The following is a 26499-nucleotide window of genomic DNA, read 5'->3' on the forward strand; positions in this document are numbered from 1 at the left end:
AGAAGTCCTACCAGTATTCCAAAGTTTGGAAAAGGAATTAACCATAAGAAAAGTAAGTGCTTTCCACAATCCTTTCTTCAGTTCCTTGTTAGTCTTATTGCCTAATAACCCTCTGTACTCCATGGTTCTCCAGAAAGAGAAAAGAACATTGGACAGAGGAAGGTTCATAAGTTGTTCTCTGTTAAAACTGCTTCTTGGTCTTTCTTGTTTAGCATCAAATTTTCAACTGAAGTTATCTCTCCATGTTGGAATAAGAGCAGGACAGACATATTTCATACTGGGAAAAGGGAGAAGCAAGTCTTTTGTGACCAATTCTGCTTAGAGTTAACTTCTGTTGAATATTTTATACATAATGTTTTCTTCAGATAACAAGTTAAACATGGTCTTGTTTTTTTTTTTTTGACTGGGTGACAAAAAAAGAAGTGATCTATTAGCATTCCCTTATACATCACTCTCCCCTTTCTTTGCTCTCACCCTAAATTTTAAAATTTCCTCTCCACTTGTATCAGGGTTTCTCAACCCTGGCACTACGGACACTTGGGGCCAGATAATTCCTGCTGTGGTGGGTGGTCCTAGGCTCTGTAGGATGTTCACAGAGCAGCATCCTTGTCTTCTACCCACTAGACACCAGTAGCACCCCCAGCCCAATCATAACAACCAAAAATGTCTCCAGACATTGCCAAATGCCCCCTGGGGGGACAAAATCACCTCCACTGAGAATCACTGTTTTCTATTTATAGTCAGGCGGCTGTTGATGCCTGCTTGTTAGTCCCCAGAGGAAAGGAGGAGACCGAGTAAACCAGAGGGGACAGACGTGAGTGAGCCCATCCTTCTCCATGTGGGCACTGTGGTCCACTCACCAGCGAGCTCCAGAGGCTGAATTCCCAAATGTCATTCATGAGCCAGCAGCTAGTAATGAACCCACTGTGTCTGGAAATGGTGAAGTGACGGTGAATCGGTGCTCAAAGAATTCCGTGGCCCCTTAAGGCATGGTTGTGAGTTGTAACGCTCACTACGCCTCAAGCCTCAGGGGGGAGTCCTTGTACAGAGAAATTCAAAAGGCTAAGTGGGAATTTAAAATTCTTATCAGATGCAACATTTCCTAAATGAGCTCTCTTTATACCACAACTTCCTCAAGCTTTTCAAAATCGATCTGACTTTGAAGAATCCTCCAGAGCTTAACTGCTAACACGAATATTTCTTTTCCGCCAGATTTGTAACTTTATCATCTCTGTTGAATGGGTCCTGGCTTAATATAACCATAAAAACAGTACTGCCGGGACTAAAGGGAAAGACTGAATAAGCCAGTGCCTTGGGATTCACACTAGTCATCTACAACACCGTATAGCTTGATCTTTGAATGAAACTGGTATTGAGTAAACAGGATATGGGTTGCAACAGAGTGTTAATTTTTGCAAAAATGGAAAAAACAACTTCTGATGTTCTGACACCCTGACCGCAGCCAGGTGGGCTCCACGACCCCAGTGCAGGCACTCACCCTCCTGAGGAATGATGCGAAGGGTGACACTAAGACCTGCATCCTTGATGAGCTTCACGATGTCAGCGTGAGGCATGTTGATGATAGACTGGCCGTTCACTGCTAAGATCCGGTCTCCCACTTTTAGTTTCGCACAGCGATCTGCGGGACTCCCATCAATGATGCGTCCAATTTTATGTGGCACAGCTACAAAAACATCCCCAACAGAAATAGGTATTAGGGGCATGACCAGTACATGTTTTACCTTTGAGTATCAGCCGCAAACGAAACAATGCAATATCAGAATTCTTCCTTTTGTCAGTGTATTTGCCTCTTGAGATTACAATCATCCCTATCAAATACAGCTCTTTGGGTCTTACCCTAGACCTTGCAAATCAGAATGTTCATGTAGGAGGGGAGGACAACGGATTTTCAAGAAGCTCCTCAAGAGATTCTAATACATACAAAAAATTGAGAACCACAGACGTAGAACACTGTGCCCAAAGAGCTCATACTCTGGGGACAACAATGCAGTTCAGAAAAATATAATAAACGCTGGTAACTTAACGTCTACCCTTTTCTGTTTTACTGAGAGGAGAAAACAAGAAAGGGAGAAAAATACTTATATGGGAATTACCCAGCTGGTGAAGAAGTTATGACCAACTTCCTACTTATCTACTAAGCCGTAGTTTAAAGGTTGATGCAGTTTTCAACTATTACCTCTTCTTTCTGATTCAATGCAAGTGGTGCTGAGATCTTGCTAATATCTGGTAGATAACATATTTCAGCAAATCTAAGATGTCATTGATGCTAAGATATACCTTTCTTTTATGGACAACAAGAAAGAAAAATAGAAAAAAACCCAACTCTGGCAATTAAACAATGACACTCTGACGTAACATGCTAATTTCTGAAATATTAAAATATGAAAAATGTGTTACAACTGATGAAATATGCTATATGTCTCTTTAAAACAATGTAAATTCATTTTCTTTTTCATTATTCATTTATATATGTGGGGAGAGCCAGGTTCTTGGGGATATAGATTTTCTAGCAGGTTGATTCGTATTCAGTGTCATTGTTTGAGTTCCTACCAGGTTATCTATTCCTGGGGTTGGACATCAAAAGTGCACAGTGTCCCTATAAGTGCCCTCAAGAAGCTGACCACATAGAAAGCTGTTTCCTTGCCTTTTTTCCTTCAGGACAGGAGCCCCAGTGGGGAAATTGCCTGTCAATGACTTGTTGCTCTCCCTGTGGAAGTCAGGGACTGATTTCATCTGCATAAAGAGGCAAAGACGCACTCCACCGTTCATTATGCTCCAGGGATGTCTGTCCCTTAAACTCTCAATCTTGTGCATGTGTTACAGTGAAAGGCAGAACATCAGCTAATGGCCATGGTAAGGAAGGACAATTAGAGAGTTAATGAACCAATACCTTGATCATATTTCTGTTGTGAAAGGTTACAGGTAGCATATAAAAATACTGGCTGAGCCTGCATCTCTGAAGTGAAGCTAATCATGCTGCAAGCTCAAACACAGTTTTATTTACCACAAGCATGGATGGCTTTAATTAAGAACACCTTACTTAAAGCATACTAATGATCCTTCGACAGTCTTAGGACAATATATTGCTCAAGTAGAAATGTAATAAGAACTCATTCATTTACTAATTGCATAACATGATATGGGTGTTGCAAGCTGTTTGGCCTTCACCCGTCATTAGAGTCAGCTTTTGTTCCTGTTTTTGCCCCCTTTCATGTTCAAGAGTGTCCTGGAACAGTCAATAAATGATATGATCTCCTGGGTCATAAGGCGTATATTGCTACCTATCCCGACCTTTGAACAACTACGTGACCTCTCTGAGTTTCTGTATTTCAACAGTAAAATTGGGATAATAATATAGTTGACCTCACAGGATGGTTCTGAGGAGTAAATGAGTTATACATAAAATGACTAGAACAGTGCTTGGCATTAAGAATTGCTAAGTATTAACTTTTCATTCATTCTTTTTATTACGATTATTTTTAAGTGTTTCCGATATCACGGTTGACGTGTGTGTGTTTGTACATAGGCACCGGCTCGGATTCTGTCTGCATGGGGTAAACCTGTAACAGCTAAAACAGCTTCATTTGGGAAAGAGAGCTATGTTTTGTGGAAATTACAGACACTAGATGAGGCCAAGAATCCTGTTTGCTTTTCTCAGGTTTCACAAAAAAGGTGTTGCAGGTCTCTGTAGGAAAACACCAACTTCTAAGTAAGAGTTTATCATCCACAGGGAAATCAGCATAACACAGATCTCTTCTGTATATGAGGCATTAACCACATTGAACCTTATACACACACACACTATTATAACTACATTAAAATAAATACAATTTGATCTTTAACAAACCGTATGAGATACCTGATAGCATTATCATTGCATGTTTACAGTGGAGGAGACTGAGGCATGAAACAGTCTGCAATTTGCCCAAGGTCACATAGGCTGACCAGGGTTTAGAATCCCAGACCGTCAGATTCCACAGCCTTCGTGCTAAAGCAGAGCCCCATGCTGCCTCTCTCGCCCTCACCATCTCCTCCCTCCACTCAAGTGCTCCCTGAGTGCCCAGGGCTTTCATTTGGTGAGTGCAGGCTGCCTCTAAGGAGGGAATCGTAAACGCTTCACCAGTGGTCCTGATTCAGGGGAGAGTGAAAGGCAGGAGCTTTGCTTGAAGTGGTTTCTTTGTGGCTGCTGTCTTTTGACAGGCAAGGCATGAGGAGAAGGGGAGGGGAGAAGAGGGTGGAGAGGAGAGAACAGGGAAACTGGACAGCTCCTCATGCCATTTAGCGAGGACTTCACATCGTAGTGTCGTTCCTTTGAAGTAATTTCTTTGGGTATTAGAAACACTCACATTTGAAATGAAATTAAAAAATACATTTCAAAACACATGCAAATGATATATGGATGATTTGCTGTTTTGAATTATTCATGCCTCTGCTCCCCTCCATTACTGTGTATCATTTATAATTTACTGGGCATGAAACTCCAAATGTTTCCAAACAAGATTTCGTACACACACAGACACACACAGACACAGACAGAGACACACACACACACATGCACACACACACACACTAAGCTATTACTTGTTAGTATCCAGGGACTGTATTAGGAACTTATTTTAACTCCTTACAGCTACAATGTGAAATAGCTGTAAAAATTTAATAATCATGTTTATTTAACCGTTGAGAAAAAAAAATGTCAAAGCCAGGATTCAAACCCACACCTGCGGCTTCAAATCTCGGGGTTCCTTCCTTCTTTTTCTAATATGTGGCAGGTTGAAAGCAATCTGAATTATAAGGAGTGAAGGACTGACTGATGAGGCTTAGCTTAGGAAGCACGCTGCTGCCTGAGATTTCAAGATGAAAGTTTCATTCCAAATAGAATTATTTGCATACGGTGATAACGCCTAGTTTCAAGGCCATTTTCACTTTATTAGGGTAGGTAGCATAAAAACTAAAATAAATCAATAAAATCCAAGATAAAAGAAGGAAAACTAAAATAAATTCTATGGCAGACCCATGGAATGATGGAGTGGCTTACATAATATCTGAATGAGTACACAGTGTAGAAATGTACATCCAGTCACTGAAGTGCTTCAAGTGGTTTTATTCAAATTGTTTTCTATTGGCATTTACTTTAATAAAAACAGTATTTGAAACTCTTGGCAGCTGAAGACAGCCTCACCTTCCTTTAACAGCATTTCCCTTACATGTGTAAGTACATCAAATGCTGCTGTACAACAAATCATCGACAAGGGGTGTGCTCGGAGAAGTTTCTCTCCGAAAACAAGACACAGCTCCGTTTGCTCAATCCTGAGGTCTACAGAGCTTATGACCGAAGTGCTTTCTGTGCATTGCTAATGGAATTACAGAGCATGGAGGAGGCCCTGACCTTGGTTTCTATTATTGGGATGAATGGTGCTCATTAATGCTCTTAGAATTGATGACTAAGGTAATGCCGGAGCACAGTCCATGTAGACAGCATGCCTTCCAGACATCGTCTGTCGGGCAGCGACATAAATCAAGCCTCTGGGTAAGGCTTCTTGACACAGTGGGCTTAGGATATGCAGATATCTGGGAAAAGTTGCAGTGTCATGCGGCTTTGGACATACTGACATTTGGGAAGGAGACAATGTATTACCAGTTAGAAATTTCCCTTTAGTTGCAAATCACATAAGTTCTGGAAAAAGAAACCCGTCTTTTTTTTTTTTTCTTTATTCATTCCTGGGTAAAACACTACTGTGCGCTTACACTGCAATATGTTGTGTATTTTCCTGTAGATAAATTGACTCTTTTGGCACTGCCCAACACAGAACACTTGTTTTAGTAGGAATATTCAGGCATAATCAGTTGGACCAGATGCTAAGTTATCTCTAAAGGCCTGGATTCTTTGGGTCTTTAGCCACAACCACTACAGGAAGCAACGATCCTCCCTTTTGGCTGTTGGTTTCTCTTCTGGGACCATTTATGGTCTATCCAGGCTCCTTCAGCCATTGGTCAACCAATGAGCTCTTGTGTTCTATCTTGGGTCAGTTCATAAGGAAGGTGGGAGGGTTTTTTTTTTCTTTCGTGTTTTCCTCCTGAAGTTTTTGGTGACGGATTATTCATGAGATTATTAGCTGCACCACCCTGGTGGAAGGGAGTAGTGGATCTCCCTCCCACCTTTCCCCCCATATTTCCTTGTTGTCTTATATGTATTCCATGTCAGAGACGGAAGGGCCTGAGACTCATATTTACATTTAATTATCTCCTTGTTAACAGATCCCACAAAGTGGAGTTGTATATGGAGGAAAGCATTAGATGGGGAAAGTGAATTCTGCATCAATCATGTCAAACCAACAAGCGAGAAGTTTCTGAAGTGAACATGACAAAAATAAACACTTCAAAGGCAAACAGTAGCATAAACTGTCGTTAGCTCACAATTCCATTAATTTGTGAAGGTTAAACAACAAGTCATTAGCTTAAAGAGGCAAGAGAAGTTAGTTTGGGTTTAGAATCTATGACCTGGCATGAAAAGAAAAAAAATTTTTTAATTGGATAATTCCAGTTGGTTTTCTTAAAATACTCTGTGAAGATTATTTACTGCCTAGTTTTAAAATTGTGGGTTGAGGCAGGAGAATCAATTATTCTATCAACAACACATTGCTGCATAGCATCTTCTGAGTAACAGACACAATGCTAGGTGCAGTGGGGAAGACAATAATAAAATAAACACATGGTATTTGCCCTCAAGAAACTCCCAGTCCAATTGCGGAGATGAGGGATAATCATACAAAATATTTAAACTAAAACACAAACGGCAAATCTGTGGTAGAGGTAACATACAATAAGAGTAGAAAGGTAGGGTGAACTACTGAGTCCCGGTATGGACTCAGAGAGTGGGAAGAAAAAGGAAGATCACTCTGGGGAAGAGAGAGCATAGTGCCCCTAGGCTAATTCGCAGCTCCCTTAGTGAAAAACTCACGGTGGTAAAGGGGGTGCTATCAAATCCAGGGAGGAAGATGCATGGAGAGGATGCTTTGTAGACGGCGTTCCTCCAACCCATCATTATGCTTCCCTATCTGAGATCCCAGATGTGAGGCCTTTGCCCAGCTCCTCTATATATATATATAAGAAAAACAGAAGAGTAATTCTCACAGGGTGTTTCTGTCTAATAAATGATGATGAATCCTGATTTTTTTTTTTTTTTTGCCTTCAGAAACCCGAGTCTAGTATTTTTTAAACAAATTTATTTGTTTGTTTATTTATTTATTTATTTTTGGCTGCGTTGGGTCTTCGTTGCTGCGCGCAGGCTTTCTCTAGTTGTGGTGAGCGGGGGCTACTCTTTGTTGCGGTGCGCAGGCTTCTCACTGTGCTGGCCTCTCTTGTTGCGGAGCACGGGCTCTAGATGCACGGGCCCAGTAGTTGTGGCTCGCGGGTTCTAGAGCGCAGGCTCAGTAGTTGTGGTGCAACGGCTTAGTTGCTCCGCTGCATGTGGGATCTTCCCGGACCAGGGCTCGAACCCGTGTCCCCTGCATTGGCAGGCGGACTCTTAACCACTGTGCCACCAGGGAAGTCTGCGAGTCTAGTATAAATCTTGCTTATTTTCCATCTCTTTCATTCCTAGAAGTCCCGAATGATAGTGTTCTACGGTGACATTTAGCTAGATGGTGCCCCTTCCTGGAGTGTGACACAGTGTCCTTTGAAAAAGATTTTCTTGGTCGTCAGGGGGTGAAGATGTAGGAAAAACATGTATTTGGTGTTTTAAAAAAATTGCGGTAAAATTAAGAAAAAGCAGACTGCATGCCTTGTTTTCCTCTAGAAGTCTGTAAAATTCAGATTTCCAAAAACGAAAACGTCTTCCCTGAATTTCATAGCCAAATGAGTTGTAATCCCAAACCGAGCAGCTGGTGTTTTAAGGACTGCAGATTCCAAAAGTGCACTTTCCCCCCTCCAGCACCCATGAGTCATTCTCTTGTGGTTGAACAGTTTAGTTCCTGCCGTTGGTAACAAGCAGATGGTCGCATGGGAGAATGGAAAGAGCCTCACCACTGGCAATTTGGGAGGCCAGTCGAACTCATGTTTCTCAGGGCAGAAAGCACCATCTAAAAAGTTATTAACCACACAGTTGGAGAGAAGGAGACACTCGTCAGCCATATCTTACTTCGTATGCTACTATTTTGCTGAAAGTGAATTGGTAATCGAAAGAAATCTCATTGCATTAGGAACGGTAATTAGCTACTACCTGACTATCGTATCCTGGAACACGAGGTTGGCTTGGCATGGTTTCTTTGTTTGGAAAGATTTGGTGGACTTGTAGACACAGGGCCAGTTTCGTGTGTGTGTGACCTGTGCGACCACACAGGTCTCTGCACTCAAAAGGGTCTCGTGTTGGGTTTAATGGTGTGCTGTCACCATCCTGATCTTCTTAACAATTTTTGAATAAGGACGTCACGTTTTCATTTTCCACTGGGCCCTGAAAGTTATATAATTGATCCTATGTGGCTATATCCATAATATATTTCCTCTTCATATCACTCCATTGCTTTTACTGTCTGCAATGGAAGACGTAAAGGAGAATATGGTAGAGTTACCAAGAAAAATTATCACAAAGGGTCGTGGGGGAAGGAGCAAAAACAATTTCTTTCTCCAGGGGTGGTTGCATTTCTCATTTTCATTCCCATGCACATGACTAGAAGCAAGGTAGTCCAAATAATTTCTGCTATTTCTATTCTTAAAGATCCTTGATTCTTCACATGTTGATTCAAGAGGCCTAAAAATTACCTTAATTCTCTTATTCCGTTGTGAAAATATTCTTATAAGTTGATCGTTACTGGGCATCTACAAAGCAAATATCCTTCTTCATCTTTCTTTAAATAGATTTTAATGTATGCTACCACATTTCGAGGAGTTTGTGTATTCTTTGCTTATGATTTACTTCCCTCATAATCTGACAAAATGTCTAGACATGAGAGTTGCAGGAACTAATGAAACTGCAGAAAAGCCATGTTCCTCAAATCTATAGGTGCCAGAAGGGTATGCATGTGGGTATGTCGAGCTGGAGAGGAAGAGAATGGAAAAGCAGTTCCATTTCTAGATATTTAAGCCTTTAGTAGAGATACATCTCATTTTATTGTATATCCTAAGAAGTTACCTTTTACCTTGCTAATTTCTAGGTAGCTGGGACATTCTGTTTTGGTCTTAAAGTTGCTATAGAAAATTTGTCCCTCTAAGTCAAATATCAACTCGAGTCAACACTTTTTGTATTTCCCTCCAAAGACCCTGGAAAGGATATATATTTCCATCACTTAGTTAAATCAGCAACCCATGATTTTCCAGTCATGGAGTAGAAGGTGAAATTCTGTGTCACTCAACTTGAATAATTTTAGTGAGTAAAACTGTATGGCTTTTAGTAAGTTTTGCTTACAAACAACCAAACAGCAAGATGACTCAGTAACAATGGAAAAACAATTTAGAGAGTTACTGATATTAAAATATGATGAAGCTTTCTTCTCTGCACAACAGAAAAATAAGTGGTTTTACGCCTTTTTAATAAACACAGTCACAGGGTTGAGATGTGGTACTATACATCCATTCCAAACATGCAAATCTAACTTTCAAAGGGTTAGTTGCTCAATTTTATAATGACAAATTTAGTTCCTGACTAAGAGGTTCTTTTTATTTATAATTCATTACAGAGGGCTTATCATATTATTGCTAAAAAATACTGGATTTTTGTACAAAATGAGAATTGTATACAAATTTCAAAATTCATGTCATGATGTAAAAAGGGGCAAAGTAAACAGAATAATAGTACTGTCTTCTAATGATTGGAAATCTCATAATTAAAACAATTTAATTGAGGGAATATATGCACAAATTAAAAAAATAAAAGACAACCTAAATGCTTATAATGAAAAACCTTAGTCTCCTGCCCTAATCCACTTCATCCTTTCTACTTTCTTCTTCACATGTCAAATTATGTTATATGGCTATTTCTCAATTTGTCAACTTGAGTCAATAAACACTAACTTCCTATTATGATAGAGGATTTAGCACTCTCACCCTGCACCCCACCTCCTCTCCTTATCCCAAGTTTTATCACTATTTTTAGTTAAACCAGTTATTATTGTTTACACTTTTACCATGTAAATATCATTCACTGTAGTGTTTTGTGATTCATTTCTTTCCTTCCTTCCCACCCTGAATCACTGTGTCTGATTGTAACATTCCCCTGCCCCCCTCCCCCTGCCCCGCTTCTACAATATGCTATCTCTATATTCTTAATTTTATCCCCCAAAGCTGCTCAAGTCATCTATGTAATTGAGCCTTCTGGAGATCTCCCTCCCAGAGATGGGTCGGCTGCCCTCAAGTCTGCTCTTAGTGTTATTCCGGGGAATTCCTATTGTTCTCCGAGGTGGAATGCACAGTCTGTAAACCCAGAGCCTTTTTTTGATTCACTCTTTCATTTTTCTAAAGCACATCCTACAGTATCTTCCTAAGAAACCATGCATGGGAGAAAGTAATTGTTCAGTATTTAATGTTTAAAAAATCATTTTTCCTTCTTCATTTGATAGAATTCTAGCTTAGAATTCTAGATTGTATGAAGTTTGAGATTGAAAATATCATTTTTCCTCAGAAATTTGCTGGCATTGTTCTATTGTCTTCTAGCATCCAGTGTTGCTACTGAGAGGTCTGAACTCCTTGGGATTCTTTTTCCTTGTATATATTTATTTCTCTGTTTCCTTTTTTGTGTTCTAAAGTTTTTTTGTGTGTTCTAAAGTTTTGCAATGATGGATTTCGGTGTGGTTCTTTTCAGTATGGAGACATTTCTTTTAGTTTTGGTTTGGGGAACTTTTATTATACTATATCTTTGCCGTCTCTTTCTGAAACTCTGCCCCCTTTTCCTGAAACTTAGATATTGGCTTCCTGGATTGATCTGTTAATTTTCTTATCACCTCTCTCAAACTTTGTTTCTTTTTGTCCTACTTCATGTGAGATTTCCTTTACCTTTCAATCATTCTGTTAAATTTTAGTCAAGATATTTTCAATTTCTAAGAATTCTTTCTTTAATCATATTTTTTATAACATTCTATGTTTATTTTACAATGGTAATAGCCTCTATCTCTCTATGTATTGTCCACTTAAAAGAAATGCACAATGTGAGAGTTGCAAGTTTTATTTGGGGCAAAATAAGGACTACAGCCCGGGAGACAGCACCCCAGATAGCTCTGAGAAACTGCTCCAAAGAGGCAGGGGGGGAAGGTCAGTAAATATGTGATTTTGGTGAAGGGGGAATACATGCAATCAAACACATATTTTTTACTGAAGGTTTCTGCTAGTCTCGTGCAGGTTACTGCTAGTCACGAGGAGCAGATGTCACCGTGAAGGATTTTAGTGCTTCTCTAGATATGAGCAGATGCAAGAATTGGGCTCATAATATATTTTCCTGAAAATATCTAACTATCTGAAGACCTGTTCTGCCAGTTTTTCCCAGAGCACAGAGTGCCTCATTTCTGCTCCCCACCTGAACTCCCTTCAGGGGGTGTTGAGAGTCAGCAGCTGTAGCAGCACATGATTTAATCCTTGTAGAGGTAGATGGCAAGTGCCAACGGAAAATGACACTTTGTAGTTGACAGTATGTAAGTGAGCAATCTTGGAAGCTTTCTTTTGTTCCATTTCTTCTAGTATTCTTTCATGATTGTTTGCTTGTTTTTTCTGTTTTAAAAATACAAATTTCATGTCTGGTGGTCATGGTTGTTGTGTTCCATTCTCCCCCAAGTTTTTAAAGTTCTGAGCTGCTGTGAGTTTCTAAAAAAAAAAAGAGCAGATCTGGGCTATCCATTTCTCTTTTTGGCTTCCTTTGCCCTACAAAATGAGTTGCCACTTTTTTGTCTTTAAAATAGCTTCCCCTCTCATGCTCATCCCTTTCTTCTTCATTTACTACCATTTTATTGGTTTCTAAGAAATGGGAAGAGATAACGCATGGTTAATGAGATCACTAATTAAAAATTGAAAATATCTTTTGTAAATTTAAGTCAGTTGTTGCAATCAATATTTCGGTATGCCAGTTTAGAGATTTGGAATCTGTTTGGAAAAAAAATATTGTCAATAATTTATGTACCCAAACTTTAAAAGTCCAGTTATCTCCTGTAGCCCTGACAGATAAAATATAAAAGACAACTGATTTCTTTTGTTTTTTTTAACATCTTTATTGGCGTATAATTGATTTACAATGGTGTGTTAGTTTCTGCTGTATAACAAAGTGAATCAGCTACACATATACATATATCCCCATATCTCCTCCCTCTTGCAGAACAACTGATTTCTTTCAAGAGTTTAGAAAATGTCATAAAATTACATTTCATCAAGCCCAGGTATTGGGTTAAAAATATTCAATGAAACCACACTTTCTTTCCTCTATATCTCTCGACTGCCTTTGAGACTTCATACCCATCAATGTACTTGGCTTTCAGTAATTTCTCAGCAGGCCCAGTAGAAATGGTTGATAGTTACAAGCAGGTGTTTCTGACAAGTCATGTTTCTCATTTTTACGGATGCAGTGTATTCTATCTCTGCCATCTCCTTTTTCCCTTTTATAGCTTCTGAATTGTGTTTGTAAAAAGTCACTTGGCTATCTTCCCACAGTTTCCTTGTTACAATAGGTAAATGTCAAAAGCCATCAGGTGCGATATCAGCTTTTTCATTGTATTCCCCTAAGCCCTCGGGTAGATAATAACTTCTTGCAATATTTTCTTAATGTAAACAGAATCAGATACTAACCCAGGCAAATGATGCCTCCTGAGCCAGCTGTCCTTTTCAATGTTATCCAGAAGATTACATGAATATTTATTGGCTGCTCAGTTTCCCACAGAAGCCAAAGTTCCACTAATAGGGTATATCATGTTTTAACTTGAAATAATGTAATTTTGCATGACTGAATAAAACTAAATATGAATAGGCCCTCAAGCAAAGTGTTCAGGAGCTAGAAGATCTTGGTCACATATTAATTTTGAAAACAACTTGCAGTGTGACCTCTGAGTGGCCAAATAAATCACGTCAGAGTTTCCTTATTTGAAAAGTGAGACCATCACTGCAGATAGTTTTTCTTTCTTATCCTTATCTTTCTTACCCAAATATTACACATTTTAACGTCATACGAATTTCTGGTTACATGTATTTTCTCTAACCCCTTGTACTTTAAAGCATAGTTACTATATGTGTTTTCATTTTTACTAAGCAGACGTATGTCTTCATAATAACTTCACTTGAGATCATCATCATCAAATGATTTTTATTACTCTACCATGATAAATGAATGAGAAATGTAAAAACAAAGACTGAAGAACCTCAAAGTGTGTTTCTTTGTCCACAGTGAAATACCAATTACATCCTAGAGGGAAGGGACCAAAAGTGAAAAAGCAGATATAAGGATGGCAAAAGAGCACATGAAAAGATCCTCGATATCATCAGTCTTTAGGGAAGAAATGTAACTTGAAACGACTACATACCTATTGGAATGGCTAAAATTTAAAAAACAACAACAAAGCCTGAAAACAAGTAGTGGTGAGTGAGGATGTGGACCATCTAGAGCCCTCCTCAGCCAGGGAAATACCAAATGGAACAGCCATGCCGGAAAGTGGTGCCCCATGAACCAACAATTCCACCCCTAGATATTTACCCACGTGAAATGAAAACGTATTTTCACACGAAAACCTATATGAAGAGGTTCATAGCTGCTTTATTCATAATTACCCAAAACAGGAAACAACCAGAATATCCTTCAACTGGGAATGGATAAGCAGACTCTGCTACATTCACACAATGGAATACTATTCAGCAATTGAAAAGGAACCGATACGGACACATGAAGCAAACTGGATGAATCTGAAATGCATTATGCTAAGTGGCTACATATTTGTGATTCTACTTATATGGGAAAAGGCAAAACTACAGAACAGAGAACAAATCCATGGTTGCCTGGGCTGAGAGTGGGCAGAGCGCTTGACCTCCTTGTGGTAGTAGTTACAAAACCAAACACATTTGTCAAAACTCACAGACTATAGACTAAAAAGGGTAACATTTACTATCTATAATTAAACCTTAAAAATCGGAGCTGGGTTTGGAGAAGATAGCGGAAGAGCAAGACACGGAGATCACCCTCCTCCCCACAGATACACCAGAAATACATCTACACGTGGAACAACTCCTACAGAACTCCTACTGAATGCTGGCAGAAGACCTCAGACCTCCCAAAAGGCAAGAAACTCCCCACGTACCTGGGTAGGGCAAAATAAAAAAGAACAAACAGAGACAAAAGAATAGGGACGGGACCTGCACCAGTGGGAGGAAGCCGTGAAGGAGGAAAGGTGTCCACACACTAGCCGCCCCTTTGCAGGCGGAGACTGCGGGTGGCGGAGGGGAAAAGCTTTAGAGCCACGGAGGAGAGAGCAGCAACAGGGGTGCGGAGGGCAAAGCAGAGAGATTCCCGCACAGAGGACTGGTGCCGCCCGGCACTCACCAGGCCGAGAGGATTGTTGGCTCTCCCGCCGGGGTGGGCGGGGCTGGGAGCTGAGGCTCGGGCTTCGGTCGGAGCACAGGGAGAGGACTGGGGTTGGCTGCGTGAACACAGCCTGAAGGGGCTAGTGCAACACGGCTAGCCGGGAGGGAGTCCGGGAGAAGTCTAGACCTGCCGAAGAGGCAAGAGAACTTTTCTTTCTCTTGCGCGAGGAGAGGAGATTAAGAGCTATCAGCTTGGACCCCAGAGACGGGCATGAGACGCTAAGGCTGTTGGTGCAGCCACCAAGAAGCCTGTGTGCGAGCACAGGTCACTGTTCACACCGCCCCTCCCGGGAGCCTGTGCAGCCCGCCACTGCCAGGGTCCCGGGATCCGGGGACAACTTCCCTGGGAGAACGCACGGCGCACCTCAGGCTGGTGCAACTTCATGCCGGCCTCTGCTGCCGTAGGCTCACCCCGCACTCCGTACCCCTCCCTCCCCCCGGCCTGAGTGAGCCACAGCCCCCGAATCAGCGGCTCCTTTAACCTCGGCCTGTCTGAGCAAAGAACAGACGCCCTCCGGCGACCTACACGCAGAGGTAGGGTCATATCCAAAGCTGAACCCCGGGAGCTGTGCGAACACAGAAGAAAAAGGGAAATCTCTCCCAGCAGCCTCAGGAGCAGCGGATTAAATCTCCACAATCAACTTGATGTGCCCTGCATCTGTGGAATACATGAATAGACAACGAATCATCCCAAATCGAGGAGGTGGACTTTGGGAGCAAGATATATAAATTTTTACCCTTCTGCTCTTTTTGTGAGTGTGTACGTGTATGCTTCTGTGTGAGATTTTGCCTGTATAGCTTTGCTTTCACCATTTGTCCTAGGGTTCTGACCGTCCGTTTTTCTTACTTAAAAATTTTATTTTCTTAATAATTATTTTTTATTTTAGTAACTTTATTTTATTTTATCCCCTTTCTTTCTTTCTCTTCCTTTCTTCTTTCTTTCTTTCTCTCCCTCCCTCCCTCTCTCTCTCTCTTTCTTTTTTTCTTTCTTTCTTTTTTTCTCCCTTATATTCTGATCCGTGTGGAGGACAGGCTCTTTGTGCTCGAGCCAGGTGTCAGGGCTGTGCCACTGAGGTGGGAGAGCCAGGTTCAGGACACTGGTCCACAAGAGACCTACCAGCTCCACACAATATCAAACGGTGAAAATCTTCCAGAGATCTCCATCTCAATGCCAAGACCCAGCTTCACTCAACGACCAGCAAGCTACAGTGCTGGACACCCTATGCCAAACAACTAGCAAGACAGGAACACAGCCACCTCCATTAGCAGAGAGGCTGCCTAAAATCATAAGGCTACAGACACCCCAAAACACACCACCAGACATGGACATGCCCACCAGAAAGAAAAGATCCAGCCTCATCCACCAGAACACAGGCACTAGTCCCCTCCACCAGGAAACCTACACAATCCACTGAACCAACCTTAGCCACTGGGGACAGACACCAAAAACAATGGGAACTACGAACCTGCAGCCTGCAAAAAGGAGACCCCAAACACAGTGAGATAAGCAAAATGAAAAGACAGAAGAGCACACAGCTCATGAAATAGCAAGGTAAAAACCCATCAGACCTAACAAATGAAGACAAATAGGCAGTCTACCTGAAAAAGAATTCAGAATAATGATAGTAAAGATATCCAAAATCTTGGAAATAGAATAGAGAAAATGCAAGAAACATTTAACAAGGACCTAGAAGAACTAAAGAGGAAGAAACAAGCAATGATGAACAGCACAATAAATGAAATTAAAAATACTCTAGATGGGATCAATAGCAAAATAACTGAGGCAGAAGAACGGATAAGTGACCTGGAAGATAAACGATGCAGGGGACACGGGTTCATGCCCCGGTCCGGGAAGATACCACATGCCGCGGAGTGGCCGGGCCCATGAGCCATAGCCGCTGAGCTGCATGTCCGGAGCCTGTGCTCCACCACGGGAGAGGCCAAAACAGTGAGAGTCCACGTACCGCAAAAAAAACCCCAGAAAACAAAAACTACAATGAGATATCATCTCACACTGGTCAGAATGGCCATCATCAAAAAATCTAGAAACAGTACATGCCGGAGAGAGTGTGGAGAAAAGGGAACACTCTTGCACTGTTGGTGGGAATGTAAATTGATACAACCACTTCGGAGAACAGTATGGAGGTTCCTTAAAAATCTACAAATAGAAGTACCATACGACCCAGCAATCCCACTACTGGGCATATACCCTGAGAAAACCATAATTCAAAAAGAGTCATGTACCAAAATGTTCATTGCAGCTCTATTTACAATAGCCAGGACATGGAAGCAACTTAAGTGTCCAGAGACAGATGAATGGATAAAGAAGATGTGGCACATATATACAATGGACTATTACTCAGCCATAAAAAGAAACGAAATCGAGTTATTTGTAGTGAGGTGGATAGACCTAGAGTCTGTCATACAGAGTGAAGTAAGTCAGAAAGAGAAAAACAAATACCGTATGCTAACACACATATATGGAATCTAAAGAAAAAGAAAAAATGGTTATGAAGAGCCTAGGGGCAGGACAGGAATAAAGATGCAGACATAGCGAATGGACTTGAGGCCACAGGGAGGGGGAAGGGTAAGCTGGGACAAAGTGAGAGAGTAGCATGGATATATATATATACACTACAGAATGTAAAATAGATAGCTAGTGGGAAGCAGCTGCATAGCACAGGGAGATCAGCTCGGTGCTTTGTGACCACCTAGAGGGTTGGGATAGGGAGGGTGGGAGGGAAGGAGACGCAAGAGGGAGGAGATGTGGAGATATATGTATATGTATAACTGATTCATTTTGTTATAAAAGAGAAACTAACACACCATTGGAAAGGAATTATACTCCAATAAAGATGTTAAAAAAATGGAAGAAAAGTAAAAAATCAGGAAGAGATAAAGAAAAGGTTTGGGATGGAAATAAATAGAGATAAGTTAAAGAACTAATGTCGAGTAGGCAGGAGAAAGGAGGTGGGAGGGGAGAGTGGAGGAGGAGGAAATGCTGCCTCGTCTGCATTTAAAAGCTGAACAAGGGCTTCCGTGATGGTGCAGTGGTTGAGAGTCCGCCTGCCGATGCAGGAGACACGGGTTCATGCCCCGGTCCGGGAAGATCCTACATGCCGCGGAGCGGCTGGGCCCGTGAGCCATGGCTGCTGAGCCTGCGCGTCCGGAGCCTGTGCTCCGCAGCGGGAGAGCCCAAAAGAGTAAGAGGCCCGCGTAACGCAAAAAAAAAAAAAAAAGTATGAAAGATATATAGTTGTGTATAGACTCAGCTAGGATATGAACTTAGCTATTGGGAGGCCTACTTTAAAGCTTGTGAGCATGTACATTGATTGGAGCTGAAAGCCATGCCTGTCAGCCTTCTCTTAGCCACTCAGCCCCAGGGAGCTTCACTATCAGTGGCTAACTTGATGCTACCAACTGGATGTCTGTGTCCTCTCCAAATTCATATGTTGAAACGTAAGCCTCAGAGTGACGGTTATTTGGAGGTGGGGTCCTGGGAGGGGATTAGGTCATGAAAGTGGAGTCCTCATGAATGGGATTAGTGCCCTCATGAAAGGAACCCCACCGATATCCCTTGTCCCTTCCCCCACATGAGGGGTGAGGGCACAGTGAGAAGATGGGCCATCTATGAAGCTGGCCCTCACCTGGCACTGAATCTGTCAGCGCCTTGATCTTGGACTTCCCAGCCTCCAAAACTGTGAGAAATAAACTTCTGTACACTGGTGTTTACAAGCCACCAATCTGGTGGCTGTTACAGAAGCCTGAACGGACTAAGACACTTGGCAACCAATACAATAAAGGTTTTATGGTATTTGACTTTTGTCAAATGCCTACAGGAAAGTAAGCTATTTTTCATCTTGCTGTTCATCTAGCAAGTCTGAAAAACATTTGAATGAAGACTTCTAAGTGGAAATACTCTTCTATCTCATGTTATTTGCACTGTTCCCTGCCAGAACACCTCATGAACTTGCTAGTTTACGCACCCTTGCTTACCGGAAGACTCTCCTCCATGACGAATCCATAAATATACATCTATATTATGAACAGCCTCTGAACAGAAGGTTTTGGGCACCTCACCCTTGAGAAAGCAGATGGGTTCATCAGGTGCCCAACATCTGGGCATGTCTGTGGAGCAAACCATTGCCTGGCCTAGAGAAATAAGATGTGGAAGAGATCAGACTGGAAAATGAATATGCCAGTAGCAGGCCCCACTATTAATTAATTTGCTCTGGTGAACTTCACCCAGAGGAGGCTGACTGATTAATCTTTAGAAATAATTCTAACCAAAGACTGGCAGTGGTTTGTTTGGGGAAAAAAATCCAGCTTAAATTTCAAAATTATTGGTGGTCAAGTGAACAAAGAGAGCTTTTACCGGGATTTGGTCTGGCAGGAAGGAGTTGGGTAGAGGTACTCCCTGAGTCCTTGGTGAAAGCTGGGGTACAAAAAGAAATGCTATTTATCCCAGTCCAAGTGGGAAAAAGATTCCCTCATAGCACTCTTTCAACATAGCTGGAAAATGGTGATAAATAACAATACTGTGTTCACTTAACAACATGCTTTTAAAATAGATGTCTATGTGGAATCAGCTTTTCTTACGTGGTTGATTGTTGGAGAAAAGAAGAAAAATAAAACCACAGAGAATTTAATCCAACGTGAGGCCCTGAATAGCTTGTAAAGAAAATGTGTCTTTTGCAAAAGTGAACTGCAGGCTCAGGATTTGTTTGAACCCCATGGGAGGGTGATGGGCATTTTCCACTGGTAGAGGGGGACCGTGTACACAAAGTCTGGGCTCTTTTTGCAGCTGCGATCTCCCTGTACCATCTAGTGAATAACAAGGGTCTGCAGGACATAAGCCCAGAGGAAACAGCTACTGATCACCAACCAACGAGCTTTAAGACAACCGAATAGTTGAAGCTAAGAAGGCATCCGCACATCCACCTTCTGCCACTGCCCGGAGAGTCTTTGAACATAATAATAAAACCCTCCTGAAGAATGATTCCCACTGGGGGAAGCTTATGATTTATGAGCTCCATTCAAATACGAAAGATGGTCTAGAATTAAAAAAAAAAATACACGGTGAGCACTTACAGATTTTTTTGATAGGTTGCATTGCTCTTCTTCTTGAGAATAAATAAGAATGATGGTGTGTCTCTGTGGACTTGTTTTTTACAAGTTAATGATCTTTAAATTTGTTGGTGCTAAGAGAGTAAAATGCTTACATCCATCTTTCCGTTTTAGTTAATAGATGCGTGGATGTTTGGATATCAGAGTACTTAGAGTTCATGCAAAACCTTTTTTTGGCTGTTGTTTGCTTGTCTGCTTACTGGTAAGACCTAGGCAGCCAGGTTTTAATTTGGGAATAAACCTAGTCATGCTCAGGACTGAAATAAAAAATGGAATTTAATCAATAGGTCCTAGTCATCTGGTTTTAGCTGGGTATGATCCTATAAAGAAGAAATGTGAATTAGAAGTTGTTCATTGGGAACAGATAGGGGTTACTGTGTTAATGAGGATTGTGAAATGAATGAATAATTTGAAGTCACCCTTTCTTCTAAGGAGCTTGGGCTGCCATCCAAACCTTCCTGCTTAGGATGATATGATTATCGCTGAGGTGATGTTCATACAGATGGATGGCCATTCCAGGATGAGGTGAGTCCGAGGGCATACTGAGGCCGGCAGCCTGGGCCTTCGGAGGACAAGGGTTTTGCAACCCAGATGCTCACGACTAGAGGGCTTCCCAGAGGCACCGAGATGGCTCGCTGGGGCCTGATTTCTTAGAGGCCTCTCTCATCTAAGACTTCACCCCTGAGCTGGTACAGAATCTACTCAGGCTGAGAACAACTGATGCGAAATCTGTATTTTGGGACATTGTGTTACAGTTCCACTTTCTTATAGTGCAATTTCTCATGCTGCGCGAGGACCAGCTTGCGAACATTTCCTCCCCTGAGTTCTTTGCTCATTCTCAGAGATATGTCTTGCTGCCTCTAAGGGATGGAACAGCTCGGTTTAGGTGTATAGGAAGTGAGACCAGAGAACATTCACACTTTTACTTTGATGAGGATAGCACTGATCACTATATGAGGATCTAATCCCATCCCACCAACATAAATTATGTGACAAATCTTTAAAAAGTATGCTACCGGGAACTGTGAGGGATTCAAAGAAATGTCATAATTTCTTGCCCTTAAGGAACTTACAATTTATTTAGGGGTAGGAAAACTTAAAATTTATTATAGGGTATAAACCTATAAAAGTAAAATGAGGGGCTTCCCTGGTGGCGCAGTGGTTGAGAGTCTGCCTGCTGATGCAGGGGACACGGGTTCGTGCCCCGGTCTGGGAAGATCCCACATGCCGCGGAGCGGCTGGGCCCGTGAGCCATGGCCGCTGAGCCTGCGTGTCCGGAGCCTGTGCTCCGCAACGGGAGAGGCCACAACAGTGAGAGGCCTGCGGACCGCAAAAAAAAAAAAAAAAAAAAAAAGTAAAATGACAATGATAGTAACAAGACATGATAAGAGAAAGGAAATAACAGAGCAGTCAACAATCAAGGGGTTTAGAGACCAAAAAAACAAAGAATTCCATATAAGAACTGGAGAAAACACTTAAGAAAGAAGGGTGAGGGGTCAGGCAAACTCTTATTCAGAAGTTAAGAGATTTTTGAGCCGCTTGTGAGAGATGCTTACTGTTTGGGCAGTAGTCTCTACCTCATAGGGTTGCTGTGAAAATTAAACACAATGGAAGATTCTTAGCACAGTGCCTGGGAGAAAGCTTGATAACATTTATTAGTGGATAAAAGAAGGTATTTCAAGTGGCAGCTGCCAAAACATGGACACTGGGGCAGGAAAGGAAAACTTGTCTTTCAGGGGTAACTACACCAGCTTTGATGGAATGGAACTGTGAGGACCTGCTGGTAAGAAGTGGCTGTGTTTACACTACCGAGGGTCTTGAATATAAGAGAGGTGTCTTTGAACTTTACCCTGCAGATATTTTTATCAGGGGTGTTATGATCAAGGATTCACTATGAGAAGACTGGATGACACACAGAAAGTGCCGCCTTTCTTGATGAACTTTGCATCATTAGAAACTCCACTCGTACCCTAGCCCCTGGCCACCTCCTGAAGCAGAAATTGTCACACTAATAAATGTGAAAAGACTGATTTGATTTAAACCATATGCATGTCAGTGCAGACTGAACACAATCTTATCTTTTTTGTGTATGTAGATTTGCTAAAAGATTATGAAGACATTTCCTTATCTTATGGTTTCATGAGTTATATTTAGAAGCCAGATATTTGGAGGAAACCCGGCATTTTATATAGTGTCCCCTGCCCCACCGTATTTCTTCTGTTCTAAAAGCACTCACGTTAACGGCGTGGCTGACACCATCATGCCTCCTGAGTGAAGTACTCTCAGCATAAAACTCAGAGCAAAAGCACTACTTCGTTAAAGGAATTCAAAGCAGAGATTCATTTAAGGATTAAGGGAATATCGCAGGTTGCAAAGCTGTCTAAGAACTCTGAAAGGAAACTTGGTTTTGCAAACCGATGACAAATAGTGAAACCAATGACACTCACTTTCTAATTCCCACGTTCCAGCATGGGTATAACTTCAGAAACTTTCCAGCAATGACTTTTGGGGATGCAGCATTAATAGGTCAAGGTTAACAATGATTTACAGAAAGTCAAGGCCCCAGCGTCAGCACCAGTTGCACCAGCTGCCTGTGCACCTCAGTACGGAGTTCTAAAGAAACTTCATTGCCATAACCCAAAGCAATAAAATGTAAGATGGGACACTTAGTGGTTGCTGAGGTTCAGAGGCTTCACTTTAGGGCAAATCTTTGTAAATATGGGCCATTAAAAGGAGTGTACCACTACAGGTTACAGGTGTGCCAAGACAGCCATTGCTTCCCAAGGAGGTCGAGTGAGGTTAGGGGTAGAGCCCCTGGGGAGGTTGCCTTTTGCCTCTATCAGCCTCATTCATTTTATCTCAGTGTGATATACAAATGCTATCACTTTGTAAGTGAAAGGAGGGAAACACTGCCTTAAAATGTCTTAAAAGGGGAGCTGGTTTAGTATATTTAAGTGCTTGTTTCAGATCGTTTCTTGACATAGGATAAGATGAACAAAAGAAATGAAAGTGTTAGGAGCACCTTAAAAACATAATAAAAAATGAAAGTAATGAAAGTTTAAAATGATAACTTAAGGCAATGAAAAATATAATCCAGGCCTCAGACTTAACCAAGGCTTTTCACACACAGACGAAACTAACATAATACTTTATATTTCCATGCTGATTCATGGCATAATATAATCTAGAGCTGGAAAAGGCTATTAGGACCATCTTTCCTTATAGTTCAGATGAGGAAGGGGTACAGGAAGACCAAGTGACTAGCTCAAGGGACACAATAGTTAGTGGATAAGCTGGAGACAGGCTCAGACATGTTGTCCAATGCACTTTTCATTTAGTTTAAATCTCCTTGTATTAGGGCAAAACTGTAGAAGTCTTGGCTTTCGGTTTTAATTTGTATGTCTCCTAAATTCAAATGGCTATTCAGTGGCTGCACAGTTGGTGGGGTGAGTTTTGGTGGAAAAAATCTCAACTTGCTTTACTGATTTTTCAGTTTTATTTCATACTTATTAGGGAATTATACTTAAAAGGTCTTAAAACACCTGTTAGATAAGCTTCCGAATCTCTAGAATAACTTTTCAACACCAGGGCCTATGGACATCATTAAGGACTTTGAGAGTCGTCAGGGCATTTTACCAAAGGTAACTAACTAACGTCTTCCTAGAATGTCAGATTGCAGTGGGCGTTAGGGAAAGTCACCAGTGACCTAGTCTGTACTCCCACCTGTGCCAGAGAAAGGGCACAGAAAGAAACAAAGATTTTCAGCCCTGGTACAGAGCTGAAAGATTAAGAGGCAGCAGCATGCTGACCAGTGAGTCGCTTGCAATACAGACAAGGAAAACAGACTCGATGCTGTTAGGACGATGTGAATAAAGGAAGGAAGGGTTGAAATGACTGTTCCTCTACTGGTGCTGCTTGGACGGCTACTACGGCTGCTGTCCGGAGTATGTTCTACCTCCCAGCTTGCGATGGGCCTGCACCTAAATTTATGAATTCCCTCAACAAACTGCCAGCCTCCAACACCACTGTCCAGGCTGCCCACACACGGCTACCCCATACAGGTCAACATAACCTTCCTCACAGGTTTTACAAGAGCGGGAGAATCAGTGTCACTTTTATTTCATCACTTGTGTCAAAGCCCTTCTTGGGAACCTCTGGTGGGAAAGCAGGTTTTGGGGGCAGAGCAGGAAGCACCTGCGATGACGGTTATAGCTCTGTGCTCTGTAATAAAACCTGGATGTCGGACTCAGACCTTCAGCTGGGGAGGCCCAAAGGGTGACCTGCCAACCCCACTGCACATGGCCACTGGGGCACTTTTATAGAGCAAGCATCTGATCCCCTCTGACTCCGAAGGCTACCTTCTTTATCCTGGGTACAAAACCTCAGTAAGTATGACAGCAGTCAGTCAATGGCATCAAATGCCTTGAACTTCCCAAATATGCCAACGTTTCCAGTTTTGGAGAAACTTCTAACATTCTTTCCAACTTTCAATGTCTATCAACAACGTGGCGATGAACATCTTTCTATATAAATTTTTTTGAATCCTTTAAAGAATTTTAAGTGCAACTGCCTGTTACGGTTCACTCTTATCCTAGGCTCTGGTTTGCAAACCATTTTGTTTTCCCTTGAGTCCAATTTTAAGGTCTGAAAAAAAAAAGCTTAATATTTTGGATAATGGGACAGAAATGCTCAGGAAGCTTACCTGTTCTCAATTTAAATCAAGAAAGGTATTTCTGCACCTCATATAGAAGGCTTCTAAGATCTGTCTACTCCCAAACGATAGTTGGCCTCCTGGCTTTGGGAGGAAGTAATATGCTCCCGAATTACATTAATAGTATAAAAAAGTTCTTTTTTTATTTTGGGGGGAAACAACACTGTGAAAAAAATATGTGAGGCTTTGATAAAGAGCCCTACTAAACTCCAGGCAACAAATAAGCCAGGAACTCGACTTTTCCAAGTTCCCAACTGGTTAAACATCTGGCCTTCTTGGCAAAGTTGCCGCCTGGGCTGAACAACCTGTGGAAGGGCACTCCTTCTCTGTCTGCAGGGTGGGGAAGTTTACAGCGGGTTCTCCATCTCTCCTCTCTTCTCTGATCTATTCAACAGAGACATAAAGTTTGCAGGATACCCTAAAAGGCACAGCTTTGAGTCTGAATTTTGATGTCTGCCCTGACTCTTCTAGTCTATTGGTTAGTGGTTTCTGGGGAGACTTCCAGCCTGAAGCCTCGGCAAAGGCCCACTGCTGGACTGGCATGGCTGCCGCCGCTGCTGTTCTCACTGCCCCCAGCCCTGGCCCAGGGGGTGTGCTCCCAGAAGGTCAGCACGGCGGGACGGGGAGCTGGCCCTCAGAGATGCTCATCTGCTGCCCGGATTTAGCTGCTCTGGGAGAGTGGTGGGCTCTGACTAATGGCTGGCTGAGCCGACAGCAGCGTGAACTCTGCACCCTCCGAGAACAGCGAGCTGATGGAACGCAGTGATAATTCCTAGCAGGCAAGGTGGTCTAGACGGCAGGGACCACACACTTAGTGCTCACTCTGAGTCAGTGCTCTTCTGAGCACTTCCGTGTACTAATTCATTCAACCCTCACAGCAACCTGATGACCTAGGTATTAAAATGATCGTCTCTTTACATTCAAGGAAACTGAGGTCCAAAGAGGTTGTATAACTTCCCCAAGGTCACAGAGCTAGTCAATGATGGAGCCAGGTTTCAAATCCAGGCAGTACGATCAGAGCCCCTGGGCTGTTAGCCACGCCACTCCCTCGCCTAGATGTGATGGTGCCCCTATCAAAGGCGAGAATAACAGCGCTCTGTCCGCTAAGGAGAGGATCTCAGTAGCCTGAAAAATAAACCACAAATGTGTTCAAGATCCTTGGACCCACATAAGACACGAAGAGAAAAATGACACCAGCCCTGGAAATGATTTTGACTCTTGCATAGCAGAACAGTATCACGCTCTCCCGGGCTCGCAGAGCCCAAGGAGCCTTGATATTCTGGCAGTGGATGTGTGGCACAGGAGGTGGCACTTCGCCTTTCTCTTCAGAATTGAGAGTTAAAAATTATTACGGAAGTTAAGCATGAAGTAGCATCAGTTCTAGAGACCTTTCACGTGCATGTTGCAAATTACAGACTGTAAACATGCTCTTCCCGGAACATAGGGACAGCCTGTGTTTATATACACTATTGATACTATGTATGGAATGGATAACTAATGAGGACCTACCGCGTAGCTCAGGGAACTCTACTGGGTGCTCTGCGGTGACCTAAATAGGAAGGAAATCCAAAAAGGAGGGGATGTATGTATACGTGTGGCTGATTCACTTGCGTACAGTAGAAACTAACACAACATTGTAAAGCAACTACACTTCAAAAAATTTTTTTAAAGTTTCTTAAATTAAAGAGAAATAAATACGTGAAAAAAGAAGCTAGGAAGCATTATGAACTCTAGAATAGCCTTCCACTCTCCAGGGTGATGTAAAATAATACCATTTCGAAAATGGTTAGAATTACTCTTTTGAGGTCAGTCTAATGCCACTTGGTAGGAAGAAAAATCCGCATTTAATTGTAAGCATTTGCACCTGGTGTTTGCCAACCCTGCCCATGCATGGATCTTATTTGCAATAGACAAATCCTCTGTGGCTTCCTTATGTAATAAATGTACGCGTGCATACATGCACGCACGCACACACACAAATCCTCCTGTACGTTTAGCAATAATGCTGTCACACTTCAGATAAAGCTGAGACCTTAAAGACATGCTTAACACTTTCACTGTGGTAGTGCACTTAATTTTATTCCAGTCCTTTAGGTATCCTG

General features: G+C 42.0%; 1 protein-coding gene across 2 annotated transcripts in view; it reads right to left on the reverse strand.

Moving 5' to 3' along the window:
• The window catches only part of MAGI2 (membrane associated guanylate kinase, WW and PDZ domain containing 2), a 1308856-nt gene that overhangs the window by 106095 nt on the left and 1176262 nt on the right, over window positions 1-26499 (reverse strand). For both annotated transcript variants that reach the window (XM_024738094.1, XM_024738093.1), the window contains one exon: window positions 1499-1684. In XM_024738094.1, the coding sequence (XP_024593862.1) occupies window positions 1499-1684 (186 nt within the window). The remainder of the gene's footprint in view (window positions 1-1498; window positions 1685-26499) is intronic.

The sequence above is a fragment of the Neophocaena asiaeorientalis genome, unplaced genomic scaffold (genome assembly GCF_003031525.2).
Source record: "Neophocaena asiaeorientalis asiaeorientalis breed wild unplaced genomic scaffold, Neophocaena_asiaeorientalis_V1.1 scaffold170, whole genome shotgun sequence".
NCBI lineage: Eukaryota > Metazoa > Chordata > Mammalia > Artiodactyla > Phocoenidae > Neophocaena > Neophocaena asiaeorientalis.